The 17,433-nt window shown below is 40.1% G+C and overlaps 1 protein-coding gene across 1 annotated transcript in view; it reads left to right on the top strand.

Annotated features, from left to right (window-relative positions):
* Nucleotides 1-11,442, top strand: part of LOC116075754 (zinc finger protein 883-like) — an 11,912-nt gene extending 470 nt beyond the window's left edge. The window contains exons 2-4 of the mRNA XM_031349088.1: nt 7,163-7,289; nt 7,485-7,536; nt 8,649-11,442. Coding sequence (XP_031204948.1) covers nt 7,163-7,289; nt 7,485-7,536; nt 8,649-10,209 — 1,740 coding nt within the window. The 3' untranslated portion in view covers nt 10,210-11,442. The remainder of the gene's footprint in view (nt 1-7,162; nt 7,290-7,484; nt 7,537-8,648) is intronic.
* The last annotated feature ends 5,991 nt before the right edge of the window (nt 11,443-17,433 follow it).

Genomic DNA, 17,433 nt, shown 5'->3' with positions numbered 1-17,433 from the left:
CCCCCCCCATCTCTGTATCTGTGTGTGTGTTCTGCCCTTTTAAAGATGAGATTACAGAGTATTTAATTGTGCCCTCTGTGAGAGTGGGCCAAATCTTTCTTTCAATCTTAGAGAAGGTAGAGAAGTATAAGTTTGATTCCCCCCCCACACACACACTGACCATTTCTGAGGCCAAAAATTCAGGGTTTTAAAAAGCTTTGGTGTTCGTGAGCCCTGTGAAGGAGATCAGGTGCTTGTCAATATCCGTCGTTTGCTTGTGTGCTGGGGGCTGCTTCTCCAAATAGGAGAAATTGTGACTGAGAATATTTGATCAGTATTTACCAGATGACATTCTTTTGGGGGTGGGGGGAGTTAGTCTTTTCAGTAGAACATTCATTTATATAGTATTATTTCCGTCAGTTCGTGGACTTGAGTATTCAGTTTCTTTACCATTTGAAGTTGTCATCGCTGAAGTCTTTTTACCCTTTTACTGGGGATTATTTCTAAGTAATTCTGTTCCTGTTACCATGAATGGTATTTTGTTCCTGATTTTCTCTTTTACTCTGGTCTTTATTGGAATAGAGAAATGATATTGCTTACTGTATATTGATTTTATATCCTGCTATGTTTAAAGAGTATTAAATGATACAAAGAAAATTACTACTTTTTAAGATTCTCTCTGTATTCATGCTCAAATTGATGGGAATGTTAGCAGGGTACTAGGTAATTTAGCTAATTGTAGATAAAATAATGAGCAGTTGCATATTAAAACAAGAAAGACTTTGGAGAGGGTAACATTGTTATGAAACAATATACTATTATTTGAAAATAAACTTAAATCCTTGTACAATAAAAATTTTTTTGTTTTGTTTTTGTTTTTTGTTTTTGTTTTTGTTTTTCGAGACAGGGTTTCTCTATGTAGCCCTGGCTGTCCTGGAACTCACTCTGTAGACCAGACTGGCCTTGAACTCAAGTGCTGGGCACCACCACTGCCCGGCACAATGAATTTTTTTAAAAGTCTGGGTAAACAGTATTTAGAAAAGAGCACTTTGTATTTTCTTGTAGAAGTTGAAAAGAAAATAATACCAAATTAAAAGGAAAGTGTAGGATCTTGAGAGACGGATGACTCAACTCTCAAGAATGTTTGCCTCTTTTGCAGAGGACCTGGATTCTGTTCCCAGAGCCAGGGTTGGGCAGCACACAAACACCTGTAAATCCAGCTTCTGACATTCTCCTCTGGCCTCTAGAGCCTGCACACAAACTGTATACACACAGACATACACAGACACACATAAAGAGATCAATTTTAAAGAAAGAAAATCAAGCAAAATCTAGTTACATTGTTTATTGCAATGAGAGGAGTTACACATAAAACACAACTTTGTCCATTTGAATGTCAAGGGTGTATGTGTGTGTGAAATCATGCATGCTCAAGCACACCATGTAAAAAGGGAGTAGTAGAGGACATTAGAGTAGAAGACCTAACTGTCTTTCTTATATGGGAAAATAATCACATATAAGAGATGGAACTTAGTAGTGGCGTTGAGGGGATTAAAAATCTGAGCCATTGCTGATGATAGTGAATCCTGAAATTCCAGCAGCTGCTTCTCATGGGTGGGGCTTTGGAAGCCACACCCATGTCCATTGCTGGAGTTTTTCATCGGCATGATCACATGCAGAACTTGTGTGTGTAACCACAGCTATTGTTGTTAACCCATGTATGCAGCAGCCATGCCATGCACTGAACACAGCATTTCATGGTGCTGCTCACATCCTCCAACCATTATATTTTCACTACAGGAGTGGGGTGTTGCTGGAATAGGCCTGACCGTGTTTTTGTTTGGAGGAATGTAGATTTGGGGACTTTGGATTTGGAGACTTGGGATTTGGAAAGCCATGGAATGCTTTTAGTGGGACTTAATGGTTCATCCTAGTAGGAATATGGAAGACATTGGGCTGAGGGTGCTTAGAACTCTGGAGCTCATTCTTATGATGTTTTAGTGAAGAGTGTTGCTGCTTTTTATCCTTGCCTGAAGAGTCTGCTGATTGACAAAGGAAGTCTCAGAAAAGTTCAGCATAGACTTTGCCCTCTGGTATACTCTCATGGAGAGCATTTTGATCAAGCTTAGCCACCTTAGGAAGGAAAAATACAAAACGTTTGGTTCAAGTAATAAAAGGGACCAAGAAGTACAACAGAGCTAAATCCTGTATTTGAGGAGGTAAACAGATTAAGGGAGTGCTTACTTTGGGGCAAGATCCTACCTGCTGAGGAAAGCTGCTAACAAGTAGTGGAACCAGCCCAAAATAATGAATTTTGTTGCTGCTGAATGCCAGATCTGTCAACAACAGTCAACAAGGATGAAAGGAGTTAGAGATCTGAAAGAGTGCTTTGACATTGGACATGGAGACATGGAGTTTGGAGTTTGACCAGCTGGTATTTTCTTGTTTTGGTCTAGTATTTTCTTGCTGTGATGTTTTGGAATAATTATACATATCCTGTGCCACAATATGTTAGAAGTATGCAACCTGTGTTTTGATTTTGACTTTATAGGAGATTACAGTTAAGAGATTGCATGAATCTCAAAAGAGACTTTGGACTTTGGACTTTCAACCCTGATGAGACTGATAGACCATGGGGATTTTTCAAGTTGGACTAAATGTATTTCTGCATTATGCTATGGCTAGGTATGGCCCCCATAGAACCATATGTTTGAACAAGCCTATGGAGGCCAGGGAGTGGAATGTGGTGATTTGAATATGCTTGGCCCAAAGGGACTGGTAGAAGGTGTGGCCTTGTTGGAGGAAGTGTGTGTCACTGTGGGGATGAACTCTGGTGATCTCCTACTATACTCAGGCTGTACCCATTACAGAAGAGAGCTTCCTCCTAACTGCCTGAGGATGGCAGTCTCTCTCTTGGCTACAGTTGGGTCAAGAGGCAGAATTCTCAGCTCAGCTCCTTCTCTAGCATTATGTCTGCCTGGATGCTCCCATGCTTCCTGCCTTGTAAGCCAGCACCAATTAAATGTTGTCCTTTATACAAGTTGCCTTGGTCATGGTGTCTCTTCACAGCAATAGAAACCCTAACTAAGACAGGATGCCACTGGGGGGTGGGGGCTCTCTGACCAATATCCTATATGATGATGACCTGTCCCTGTGGCATTTGGGAGCAACATTATTTACTAATATGTGGTACTTATGTTTGTTTAGATCTATGTGGGTCTGTGGCCAGCCTGGTCTGCATACAGGCCAGCAAGGGCTACATAGTAAGACTTTTTTTCCTATTCTCTCCAATAAAACTGTATTTTAAGTTAGCACAAACTAGTAGTGTTTCATGTTGCTATTTCACACATCTTTACTTTTGGCTAACCCAGCTCCTAACCCTCCTTTTTCTTCCTAATGCTCCATCTACATCCCTCCTTAAATCTTCAGTTCCCAGTATTTTCTCACTGTTTACTCATATTGCACATATTCTATTATCCCATTCTCAAACCCCTGAGGGGGCAGAGCCCTGTACAGAGTGAGTTCCAGGACTACACAGAGAAACCCTGTCTCAAAAACCCAAAAGAAAGAAGAGGAACTAAACTGTGGTTCACAACTGTGGAACTGAATAGAACATTCTCATAAGAAATGCAGACAGCTGGTACATACTTAAAAGTGTTCAATGTCCTCACCCATTGGAGCTTGATCAATCTACCTGTAGGCACAAAGGAAAACTGACTCTCCCTCAACAGCCGTCATGAGGTGGATCTTGTGAGCTCCTCCCAAATCTTTGCTGGAATTTGACTGGCCTAATCTAAAGTATTGTGAGAATTTCATACTTTGGCACATCTATGATACAGAGATTGTTTTGATGTGTGACATTGAGGTCCTAAAAATATGTTTCCTTTGTACTTTTTTGTTTTTTTGTTTTTTGAGACAGGGTTTCTCTGTATAGCCCTGGCTGTCCTGGAACTTACTCTGTAGACCAGGCTGGCCTCGAACTCAGAAATCTGCCTGTCTCTGCCTCCCAAGTGCTAGGATTAAAGGAGTGCGCCACCACTGCCCGGCTCCTTTGTATTTTTTTCCACTTATTTTCTTCTATAAAAATCACATCTTCATCATTGACAGAGACTTAATATGTCATTTTTCATAATGCATCTGGTTTTAATCATATGCACTCCTAAGTATGTTTAGGCATAATACTGTAAATAATGGTTCTTTAAAAAAAAAAAAAAAAAAAACACCAGGCAGTGGTGGTGCACGCCTTTAATCCCAGCACTTGGGAGGTAGAGGCAGGCAGGTTTCTGAGTTCGAGGCCAACCTGGTCTACAGAATGAGTTCCAGGACAGCCTGGGCAATACAGAGAAACCTTGTCTCGAGAAACCAAAAAAAAAAAAAAATCCTTTGAAGGGCACAGTTTGTCTTAATGAGCCTACAGCAAAAACTAGTTAACACTGGATTGGTCCAATTTCCATATGTCCTGGATGTGTACTGGTTTGTTTTTGACTAGGAATAGGTCTTTGTTAAGTTTTCTAAGGGGAGGAACTTATTTCCATCATTTGATGTAGGGCTGTGGGAGGGTGACTTGTTGAGTGATGTATATACATAGCCCAAGACAAGTGAAGTCCCATGTTGCTAAACCCTTTTCTGTGTCTTAATCTGTTTGTGGCACCTCCAGTTGGAGAACATGAAACCCCCAGTAAGCCTCTTGTAAAGGCATTCACTCATGAGTTGAGTTACTGTTTGAATGAGAGTTGGTGAAGGTTTATGTAGTAAAGAGAGTCAAGGAAATGCTATGATTTGAGAGAGCCTGCTTCCTCAAATTTCTAATCAAATTTGAGATTTGCTTAGAAAATAAGAGAGAAATAATCCATAAAATAGCTATTACTCCATAACTAGAGAGAACAGGTTATTGCAACTTAGGTTACAAAAAAGAGAGGGCTCCTGAACCCTCAAGTGCACACATGGTACTAGTGTAGAAGAGAGATTTGAAAAGGCCATGGAAGGGAGGGTGAACGTTACTCATATTAGACAAACATTGACCTGACAGTTTGTCTTAACCAGAAGGGTCTGATTTGCCCAATTCGGTGACCTGGCTACCTTGAAATGGGCTGACACTACCATGACTCTTAATTATATGATGTAGGCAGAGACCAGAAGTTTTGAAGAGATAAGGAGTACCCAAGCAAAGGCGCCCCGGTCAGAGGCTTGCTTTCTTGGGGTGGTTGTAGAACTTGTGATTCAGCAAATACACCTTGGGAAGAGTGGCTTAGCTTGCTCCCTGCTCTGGGGCCTAAAACAAAGCAAAGCCATTTTCCACCATCATTTCTCAGTATTACATGTGGCCAGCAACACAGTAGCTTGTAATTGTTTTCTGTAATCTATGCCCACAAAGAAGTTTTTCTCTTTGTCCTTTTACTTTTCTGCTTGTCTCCACAAGCACACACCAGCTCCTAAAGCAGTGACACTCTAACTCACACCCAAGAAGGAGGATAAAATGGAAGGCAAAAAAAAGGAACACCTGGTTTTTACTAAAAGATATATTTTCTTTTTTTTTTCTTATATTTTTAAATTGTTTTTTTTTTATTCACTTTTCATCCTGATCACAGCCCCCTCCCTCTTCTCTTCCCAGTCCCACCCTTATAAATCCCTCTCCCATTGCCCCTACCTTCAGAGAAGGGAGCTCCCCCTTGGGTACCACCCCACCCTGGGGCATCTAGTCCCAGCAGGTCTAGGCACATCCTCTCTCAAAAAGACCCATCTAGGGGTCCAAGTAGAGGGGAAGGGTATCCAATAGAGGGAACAGAGTCAGAGACAGCCCCTGTTCCACTTGCTTAGGGGAACCCCGTGAATACCAAGCTGCACATTTGCTATAGACTTTTTTTTAATCTTGTCTAAATGTATGTTGGTGTGCATGAGAGTGTTAGTGCCAGTGGATGCCTAAAGAAGTCAGATCCCCTGGGATTAGAGTTACATGCCACCTGGAAGTGGGTGTTGGGAACAAATTCCACTCCTGTTTAGGAGGAACAGTTACTTTTTACTGCTGAATCATCTCTCCAGCCCTTTAAAACAAATGTAGCTACAAAGTTTGGTTTCAGTACCAAGGAGTGAGGTAAGTCCGTTCTGGCTTCCTTTTGTTCTAGAGTTGCTAAGGAGGGTAACACACCCAGATGATTCTGATTGATAGGCCAGTTTGGGGTAAGTCTTTGTTCACAGCACACGTCCTTTGCCATAATTCATCAGAATGTGGTCATATCCATGCCCAGCTATACATAAGCATAAGGTAGAAAAAAGATTATTCTTGTAGGTTCATTTGTGAAATATGCTTTATTGCCCGTGTACCTAAAACCTGTTCAGATCCAGATAGTCTGGATGTGTTCTAATTTGTATTTGAGTGGAGTCCAGACATTAGCAAAGTGTTGCTAAGTGGAATGATGTGTTTTGATTGTTTAAGATGGGCATACTTGCTTCCTGGTGCATAGAGGGTATTAGATTGACAATAAGTTACCAGATGCAATTTTCAGAAATGGATATTTACACTCTCCAAGCCAGGTGCAGTCCCATAATGTTGTTATTCCCTATTCTTTTTTGCTGTTGTTGTTTTGTTGTTGTTGATGGTGGTGGTGGTGGTTTTTAGTTTTTGGTTTGTTTTGTTTTTTTTTTTTCTCGAGACAGGGTTTCTCTGTGTAGCCCTGGCTGTTCTGGAACTCACTCTGTAGACCAGGCTGGCCTCGAACTCAGAAATCCACCTGCCTCTGCTTCCCAAGTGCTGGGATTAAAGGCATGTGCCACTACTGCCTGGCATTATTCCCTATTCTTGCCCACCTCTGTATTGCTCCAATGTCTACTGCTGACCTCTTCAATCAATACATCTGCTTTGTCTGTGATCTGCTTGTCCAAGACTTTAAGACTGCACACTCTCCTCTGCCAAATAAATTAGTCCATTGTCTTTATAGTCAACTTTATCAAGGATCTTAAACCCCGAGCAGAATGAATCCAGATTTGTGGCAAAGGTAGGACACAAATGCCCTGTCTGCTTATCATAGAGCTCCAATCTTTCTCTAAAATGTCACAGATGGGATGCCTGTCTACATTTCTATCAGCATTCTTGTCACCCAGCTTTCACTACAATGGCCTGGTCCTGTCAAGGTGGCATGTCTTCTCAAATTGGCCCCTAACACTAACCATCTCCCTATTGTTTTAGGAGCCAGTGACCTTTGAGGATGTGGCTGTGAACTTCAGTCCAGGAGAGTGGGCTCTGTTGGATTCCAGTCAAAAGAAGCTCTACAGAGACGTGATGACAGAAACCTTTATGAACCTGATCTCTATAGGTAACAACACTGATTCTTCTGCTTCTTCCACGAGAGAACAGCTGTGTTTCTTGCTGTCTGTGGTTTCATGAATTGAATGTGGAAAGGGGACATGATGGTGAAGGAGCAGGTCATGTCACACTACAGTAAAAGGTGGACTACAAGTGTTTTCTAGTGTTGGATAAGTCATAATGGTTTCTTTTGATTTATTTCCAGGGAAAACAGAAGAAAACATTGAAGAGGACTATGCAAATGTCAGAAGTCTTCGGTAATCCACACTCAAAGAGGGGGATTGGCATCAGATGTTTGCAATTTGTTTTAGGAAATATGAAAACTGCCGGGCAGTGGTGGCTCACGCCTTAATCCCAGCACTTGGGAGGCAGAGGCAGGCGGATTTCTGAGTTTGAGGCCAGCCTGGTCTACAGAGTGAGTTCCAGGACAGCCAGGGCTACACAGAGAAACCCTGTCTCCAAAAAAAAAATGGGGGGGGGGGGGATATGAAAACCAATGATCCAATTATACCTAAATGTAAATTGGTTCTTTGACAATTTTCTAAAGCCTGCACTGAGTTTGTGCATCCAGAGTTGTTGGGGAGACCATCTCTTTAATCTATTAATATTTCCTAAATGTCTTACATTAAGCAGTGTAAGACATTGTTGCGTATATATCCAACCTTCTCTTCATGCACAAAACTATTTATTATACTTTTATCAGGTTTACTTTAGAATTTGGATATATGTCAAGTATAGTGAATTTTAGTTTTAATTTGGATCTAGCTTCAATAAATCTCATGAATATATTCAGATATTTCAATTGCATCATGCTTGATCCACATCCTTTACATAAGTCGTATTCCCCATTGTTAGCTGGTATAGACATTTCTAATAAACTTATTCTTTGATCATTTCATACATGTATGTAATGTATCTAATCATAGATCTATCCTCTTTCCCCACATCCCTCTTCCAGCAATTGTCTTCTTTTTTAAAAGAAGGCTTCTTTCTTTCTTCCTTCCTTCCTTCCTTCCTTTCTTTCTTTCTTATTTATTTATTTATTTATTTATTTATTTATTTATTTATTTATGCATGAACCATGGAATCTCATTAGTATTACCTCTATAGGAATAGGTGCATGGTATTCCAGTGGAGTATGAGGAACCCACAAGGGTCCAAACTCCTGAAGAAAAACTCCTTATAAAAGTAAACTCAACACTTAGAATGGGCTCTTTCTATGTGGGCCTCAAAGCTGGTGTCACTCTGCTGCTGCCTCCTAAATACTTTATTAACAGGAGTTAATAGAAGTGAGCCACTGCCCCCAGCTCCTGGTACTTCTATTGGCTAATTAAAAAGTATTAGTTATGCTCTTTTCATTTTTTTGCAGAACTCAGATGATTGGGAGAGATTATAAATATGAAGATGGTTTTCAGTGTGGAGAAGCCCACCACCAGATTCCAGAATATGTTGTTAACAAGGACATGCCTTCTGCAACAGCAGTGTATGAAAGCAGTGTGTATGCAAGAGGCAGCAGTGGTCACTCCCCTTCACATGTGCATCTCTCAGATGAAACTGGAGAGAAACCATTTGAGAATAAGGGACATGTGCATGTAGATTTTCAGTATTTGAAACGTGCAGATGTCACTTCTTCTGAACCCTTTCACATACTAGAAGGTCCTAGAGAGATAGTTTATCAAAAGAAACAGCCTAATGAAGCCTATAGAATTTTCACTTCTGATCAAAATTATGAGAGAATTTACAATGAAGGTACACATAATGAGTTTGAAAAAGCCATCCAGAGATATGCTTATTTTAAGATGTATGAAAAACTCCACACTAGCATGAAACCATTTGTGTGTAAGCAATGTGGAGAAGCCTTTGTTCATTTCAGCCAACTTGTCTACCATGAAAGAATTCATACGGAAGAATGTTATGTGTGTAATCAGTGTGGAAAAGCATTTAGACACTATTCATACCTCCAGAAACATGAAAGAATTCACAGTGGAGATGCACCCTACGTGTGTAAGCAGTGTGGCAAAGCCTTCGTTCGTTCCTCACACCTTCTTGTCCACGAAAGAATTCACACTGGAGAGAAACCTTATACATGTAAGCATTGTGGAAAAGCATTCAGCCATCACAGTGCCTGCTACAGACATGAAATAATTCACACTGAAGAGAAACCCTATGTCTGTAAGCAATGTGGGAAAGCATTTACTTGTTCTACATCCCTTCGCAACCATGAGAGAATTCACACTGGGGAAAAACCTTATGCATGTAAGCAGTGTGGCAAATCCTTCATCCAACGTGATGCTTGTTATAATCATGAAAGAACTCATACTGGAGAGAAGCCCTATGTGTGTAAGCAGTGTGGGAAAGCATTTACATGGTCCACATGCCTTCGCAACCATGAAAGGACTCACACTGGAGAGAAACCTTACACATGTAAGCATTGTGGTAAAGCCTTCACCCATTCCAGTACCCGGTATAGTCATGAAAGAATTCATACTGGAGAGAAACCATATGTATGTAAAAAGTGTGGCAAGGCATTCATTCATTCCAGTCACCTTATCAGCCATGAAAAGATCCACACTGGGGAGAAACCGTATCCATGCAAGCATTGTGGGAAAGCCTTCATTCAACGTAAGGCTTGTCATAATCATGAAAGAACTCATACTGGAGAGAAACCCTATGCATGTAAATACTGTGAAAAATCATTTAGGTGTTCCACATACCTTCGGAACCATGAAAGAACTCACACCGGAGAGAAACCTTATATATGTAAGCATTGTGGAAAAGCCTTTACACATCAGAGTGCCCGTTACCGTCATGAACGAATTCACACTGGAGAGAAACCCTATGTATGTAAAAAATGTGGGAAAGCATTCAGTGATTGTAGCTACCTTGTGAAGCATGAAAGAATTCATTGGAGAGAAACCTTACACATGTAAGAATAGAAAAGCTTTTTATGTGTTCCACATTCATTTAGGTATACAAAAGAGCTGACAGAAAAGAACTGAAAATTTTACAGCAGTGTATCTGGTGGCCTTGTCTGTGTACAACTTACATGTATAAAAGAAAAGTGAAAACAGCTCACAAGAAGGCTCAGTGGTAAAGGTGCTTGTTCCTAAGCTTGATAATCTGAGTTCCGTCCCAGAGACCCATATGGTAGAAATAGAAAACTATTCCCAAAAATTTACCTCTGAACTCCATGTACACATGTGGGCCCACACACTAACTCATTTAAAATGTATATACGTATGAAGAACAACTGAAACCTTCAAAAGTGTAGTTGTATCCCTGATGTGCAAACATATATACGATAGAATCCTATGGCACTGGGCATGGTAGGATGTTCCTTTTATTCTAGTACTGGGCAAGGTGGGGATGGTAAAGATTAGAGAATTATAATGGATATAGTGGATTCGAACACCACGTGGGAAGCTTGGGACAAGCCAGTTACAAGCAAGTGGAATTTTCTTTGCAAGAAGAAAAGAAAACAATGCTAGAGAGGTGGTTCAGCTGTTCAAAGCCCATGCTCTGCTAGAGGGCCTGAGTTCCTCGGTATCAACATTGTGTGGCTTTCAGCCATCTGCAGTTCTATATCCAAGAACTGTGATGCCCTCTTCTGGCCTCTCTAGGTATAGAACACGTGATACACATACATATAAATAAGTCTTTTAAAAAATTATGTGTATAAAGTAAATAGGAGAAAGATGTGTTTTTTTTTTCAAAGAATATGAAATATTACCGTGTAGTTTAATCTTACAGGAATAATAAATGTGGAGACTGTGCAAACCTATTTGCACAGAATATTTCTGGAAATTAACCTTGGAGTACAGTAAAATTGTGAGCATTTTTATCATTGTTTGATTCTTACATGAGATCTTCAGTTTGCACTGTTGTTTTTTTATAGTTCTAAAATAAGATTTGGTGAATAATGTCATGATTTTGCCTGCCTGTATCGCCTGGTGCTTGAACTGCTGAAGCTACCAAGACACTATCTAGCAATCACAACCATATAAAGAAACCTCTGCACTGAGGTGATGTAAGTTTGATGAATTAACTTCAGTTCAGTGGGTAGTGTTTAGTGAAGGCAGGTTGTTCTCTTTCTGCTTTACTGTAGAGCTGTTGGATTCATTGAGCTGAGATACATTTGAAATAAAACAATTGATTTTATCTAGTTTGTTGGTAATTGTGGTTCATTTGAAAGTGAAAATGTAAGCTTCTTAAACATACTTTCTCACTATTACATGGCATTTTTTAAAAATAGATTATTAATTCCTTTGCAGTTTCCTTACATTTATATGAAAAATGGAATGTTTCTGGTATTTGTATAGATTTTATATTTTGTGCTTTTCAGTGTTTGTGTTCTAAGAAGAATGTTTTGGGGTTTTTTTTGTTTGTAGACAGGATCTTACTATGTATGCTTGGCTGGCCTAGAGCTTTCATAGTTCCTGCCTTTGCCTCCAAAGAGTTGGAATTAAAACTTAAACCACCACCTCTGGCTCAAATGAGACCTTTGTATATGTGTTTTACAGGAGTTTTTTGTTTGTTTTGTTTTTGCTTTATTTTTGTTCGTTTCTTTGGTTTGTTTGTTTGGGGAAGGGTCTCACAGTGTAGCTCTGGCTGTCCAGGTACTATGTACAGCCTGGCCTCAAATAGATTCACTTCCAGTGGCCAGGATTAAAATGCACAAGCCAATGTTTGGCTGTGTGTTTTGCCGGTTTTTTTTTTGGGGGGGGGGGAATGATTTAAAAAAAAATGCTATTGGTGAGTCTGTATGTTTAAGCTGACTTTCATATGGGTGCCTGTGGGGGGCCACAATTATCAGACCCTTGGAGTTGAATTATAGGTTCTTGTCAGACAGCTGAAATAGGTAGTGGGAACTGAAGTCAACTCCGAACACTAGCAAGAGATCTTAACTACTGAGCCATGTCTCCAGTCCCTTCTTGCTCTTAATTTTTCTGACAGTTTTATACACTTACAAAATTAATTTTAGTCCTTTTCTCACCCACATTCCTTTTCATCTCCCTCCCTCTCTCGCTGAGAGCCTTAACAAGTCACCTTTTTTTTTCCCATGCCTTATGTGTGCCCCCACTGAGTCTAACTCAAGTCTCTTGCTCAAGCATAGATTATCTTCTGAAAAGCAAACTGTCTAAGCCTATATATACCACTGAAAAGATGACTGCTTCTCTCCAACGACCATGAACTGTCGATAGCTCCCTACTGGATATGTGGAGATTCGTGTTTCTTTCCCCAAGTCATGATTGAATGTTCACAGGTCCAATCTGGTACAGATAACCATAGGTGCAGTGAGTCCTAACATACACGACACACATCATGTTTTTTTGTTTTTTTTTTTTTCCAGACAGTGACTGTTATGTGGCCCTGGATGTCTGGAACTGGCTATGTAGACCAGGCTGCCTGCTAACTCAGAGTTCAGCCTACCTCTGCCTCCTGTGCTGGGACTAAAGGCATAGTCCACTATGCTCAGCAAGCTTTTACATGTTTTTTACAAGCTTCACTTTTTTTTTAATCCTTTGTTTTACCCCCTCTTCTGCACCATTGCCTGGTCCTAGGAGGGAATGACCCATTTAGGAATCAACATTCTACCATTACTTATTCATGGCACTTGGTCAGGTATGGGTTTCTAACATCTCTGATGAGGAGTGTGTAGAGCATTAATCTCTGGTTGTGAGTACTTACAAGGTGGTTTGACAAGGTGACCATGTAACAATATAGTAAATAAGTTCCCCCTCCCCCAGGACCTATGGCCTCACCAGCCATGGGCTTTTAAACTGGGCTTGAAGAACTAGATATGCATCTCTTGTCAGCAAACAAAGCTTCCAGTTCAGGGACACATCCACTTGAGCTGTTGACCAAAGGGGTCCCATAGAAATCCCAGGATGTTGCCGAGACAATAGGCTGTTGTATGAAAACTGACAGCAAGGACAGACAGCACCCACACAACTCATTGAACGTGGAGAGGTAGGGCTGATGCCTACATAGAACTCTCATTACATCTCCTAGTGTCTTTGGGTATAGGGAGGGACTTTGCAGGCTACCATGTCTATATAAATGTAAATACCAACCCAGCCACAAACCATTTGATCTGCAATCTGTCTTGACTGCAAAATATACTAGGCCAACAGTAGCACAAGCCTTATAGGAATAACCAATGTCGTTTGACTTAAGATCCTCTCCAAGACATGGAATCCATATACAATACTGGGTGACCAAGAACCAGAGACTAGATACCCCAGAGACCTAGGGTAAAATCAAATACTACGGTCCAAAAAAAAATAACTTGATAAAATGATAATCTGCTATATTCATAGATTGGTGCCTTATGCAGCCGTCATCAGATAGGCTTCTTCCCACAGCGCATGGCCACAATACAGAGATCCACAGCAAGACATTATATAGAGAGTTGTATCCCGCGCAGTCGTCTCTCCGGGAAGAAGACACGCGGACACTAGGTTCCTTCTGCAGCAACGTTTATTTGTCTCCATCCATAGGGAAAAAAGGGTCGAGCCCAAAATCCACACTGCTTATATACACCACAGTGTGGTGTATCTGCCCACTGCGTGGCGTGTCTGCTCATGATTGGCTGTTCGCTCATTACCCTACGTAACGCCCCGGGATCGGCCGTGACATGGCGTCCTTTTCACTCCACGCACATGCACAAAGAGTTGTCCACTAGGAGTTAACAGCGGAAGTAGGTGCCATCCTGCCATGGCGAATGCCTCTCAAGATTCACGGCTCCCCACAGAGAGTGTCTAATGAGGTGTCTCCATCAACCTCTTACCTCAGAGCTCAGGAAGCCCTGCAAAAGAGGAGCAGAAAGAGTGTAGAAGCCAGAGGATGGTGGAAACCAGGAGAACACGGTCCTCCAAATCAATTAACCAAAGCTCATAGGAACTCACAGAAACTGAAGCAACAAGCATAGGGTCTAAGCTGGTCTGCACCAGGTCCTCTGCATATATATTATAGCTTTCAGTTTAGTGTTTTATGGGACTCCTGAGGGTCGGAACAGGTGGGTAACTGATTCTTGTACCTTCTCTTAGGGCTCTTTTACTATATTTTATTTTATTAAAAAAAAACCTGAGAAGTAAGAGACAAGGAGGTTAGGGGTGGGGTGGGGGTGCTGGTATGAGTGTCCTCCTGTGGAAATGGCCTCGAATCCAGTCAGAAATGGGTTGTTCAGCCCTGCAATATTTATTCTATTATTTTACTATTACAGTTGCCTGATAGGTCATAATTATAGTTCACGGGACAGATCCTTAAGACTGTTGATATTTCTTCCCTTTCAGCCTACATAACTGCTTCTGGTATTATGAAGGCTAGCCAGTAGGTATACATTTTTCAGTTCCAGCTTGATTTCTCTGTGCCCTGTGGCAAAACAAAACAAAACAAAACAAAATGTGCAGTAACTTCAGCAATAAGATCTTAACAATTTCTGCTTGGCAGGGGATCTCTGTGGCATGTCCTGCCCTTGAATTTTCATTAAGTAACCCATGGCTTCTTGTAGGAATATTATTCATCCATTGAGGGTGGTTCCATTCATATTCTAAAATTTATATTTGAAATAAGTTTATAATTTTCTAGATGGATTTTTCATATATGCTTGTATTTGGTTATTTCTTCCCCTATTAATCCCTATCCTACCACTTGCCTGTTACACTTTTTTATCTTCATTATTCCTTCCCTTCCAGTTTCATATGTGATGGGTTGTAGCATCACCTTGCTCACTTGAATGGCCACTTTCTATTTACCTGACCCTTATAGCATACAGTGTCAAGTGCACTGCTATAAAAATGTATGGGTAGGAGCTGCATAAAAGGGAGAATGTTAGGTGTTTGTCTTTCTGAGTCTGGGTTACCTCACTCAGTTCTAAGTCTTTTTTCCTTCCAACTTCATGATTTCATTCTTTACCCATGAGTGAGATTCCACTGTGCTTAAAAGTATCAAGTTTTCACTATCTACTCAACAATTGATAGTTTCAGGCAGGTACCACTTCCTTGAATGCCTAAGTACAAGTATCTCTCTTAGGGTATGTACACAGGAGTATTGCTAAGTCATGTGACAGTTCTATATTTAGATTATTTTTAAAAGAACTTCTACACTAATTTCTATCATGGCTGCACTAACCAATGTGCACTCTGATCAACATTAGGTCAAGGTTACTATTTTCTTGTTTGTTGTTTGTAATCAGCATTTATTATTTGTTTTCTTCGTCTTGGCCATTCTGACACGTGTAAGATGAAGACATGAAGTTAATCAAAATTTCAGTACACACTTTGGTATAATTTTCTTACTGATTTTTTCATCTTTAAAAACTTTCATTGCGGGGGCTGGCGAAATGGCTCAGCGGGTAAGAGCACTCACTGACTGCTCTTCCGAAGGTCCTGAGTTCTGATCCCAGCAACCACGTGGTGGCTCACAACCACCCATAATGAGATCGGATGCCCTCTTCTGGTGCGTCTGAAGACAGCTACAGTGAATTACACTGGAGCAAGCAGGGCCAGAGTGAGTGGGGCTGGAGCAAGCTGGGCCAGCTGAGGTCCTGAGTTCAATTCCCAGCAGTCACACACGTGATGGCTCATGGCCATCTGTACAGCTACAGTGTACTCACATACATAAAATAAATAAAATAAATCTTTTTAAAAAACCTTCATTGTATACACCATTTTTAATGGGGCTGTTTTCCATTTGTTTGGGGTTTTATAGTACTTAATCTCCTATTAGATATGTAGCTGGTAGAGAGTTTTCTCCCATTCTGTAGACTGTTTGATTGGACAGATTATTTGTAGGATAAAAGTTTTTAAATTCCACACCATGTTGATTGTTGGTTGTTGCAGTTGATTATTGGCCTTATTCCTTAGCTACTGGACTCCTATTCTAAAGGTTCTTATCTATGCCTGTGTATTTTAATGTACTCCCTACTTTATCTTCTAGGAGCTTCAGAGTTTCAGGTCTAACACTGAACTCTTTGATCCATCTGAAATTGATTCTTTTAAACAGAGTGATAAGGGTCACCTTTCATTTTTCCACTTGTTGATATTCAGGTTTCCAAGTACCATTTCCTGTATTTTGCCCAGTCTGTATTTTTGTCTTGTAAAAGTCAAATAACTGTCATTGTTTGAACTTCTATCTGGATCTTCATGTGTATTCCATTGATCAGTCTTTGTTTTTGTTCTACTATGGTCCTTTTTAAAATTATTACTATTACTATTGTTCCATAGTATAACTTGAAGTCAGGAATAGTGATAATTCCAATTGCGTTTTTATTGTTGGGGATCTTTTTGTTGTTGTTGTTGTTTCTTCTTCATTGCTTTTCCTGGGCCTTATGCTTCCATGTGAATCTTAAGATGCACTTTCTCTACTTCTGTGAAGAACTGCATTAGAATCTTGATGGGAGTTGCACTAAATATGTCGAATGCTTTGGTTGAAAGGTCATTTTCACAGCATTAACCCTTATTCATTAGCATGAAAGGGCTTTGTATCTTCTGGTGCTTTCAATTTTCTTCAGTATTTAAAAGTTTTTATTCTATAGGTCTTTAATTTCTTAATTAGATTTATCCCAAGGTTTGTTTGTTTTGATAAATAGGGAGGCTACTGATTTTAGTGTGTTAATTTTGTAACCTGTCCTTTTGCTGAAAATTCTTATCAGCTCTAGGAGTTTCCTGGTGACATATTTGGAATCTTTCTTAGTAGCATGTAGCATCTCCAAATAGGGATACTTTGACCTCTTCCATTCCTAGTTATCCCTCTTATTACCTTATCCAGGACTTCAAACATTATATTAAGTAGTATCGGTGACAGTTGACTTCTTAGTCTTGTTCATAATTTTACTTGGAATGCATTGTGGATTTTTACCATTTAGCAAAATGGTGCTATAGATTTTTCATATATACCTGTTGAGATATGTTCTACCCCTTTCTAGTGTCCCCAAGGACTTTATTATAAAAGGGTTTAGAACTTTGTCAAAGGCCTTTTATGTATCCTAATTATGTGATTTACATATTTGGGTTTATTTATGTAATAAAATACATTTGCTGATTCATGCCTGTTGAACCATTCCTATATACCTACAATGAAACCATATTTATCATGGCAAATAATGCCTTTTACATATTCCTAGTTCCATTTGTTTTCTTGCTGTAGTACTC

This window comes from Mastomys coucha, unplaced genomic scaffold (assembly GCF_008632895.1).
Source record: "Mastomys coucha isolate ucsf_1 unplaced genomic scaffold, UCSF_Mcou_1 pScaffold4, whole genome shotgun sequence".
NCBI lineage: Eukaryota > Metazoa > Chordata > Mammalia > Rodentia > Muridae > Mastomys > Mastomys coucha.
This window is presented reverse-complemented; position numbering and strand designations above follow the sequence as displayed.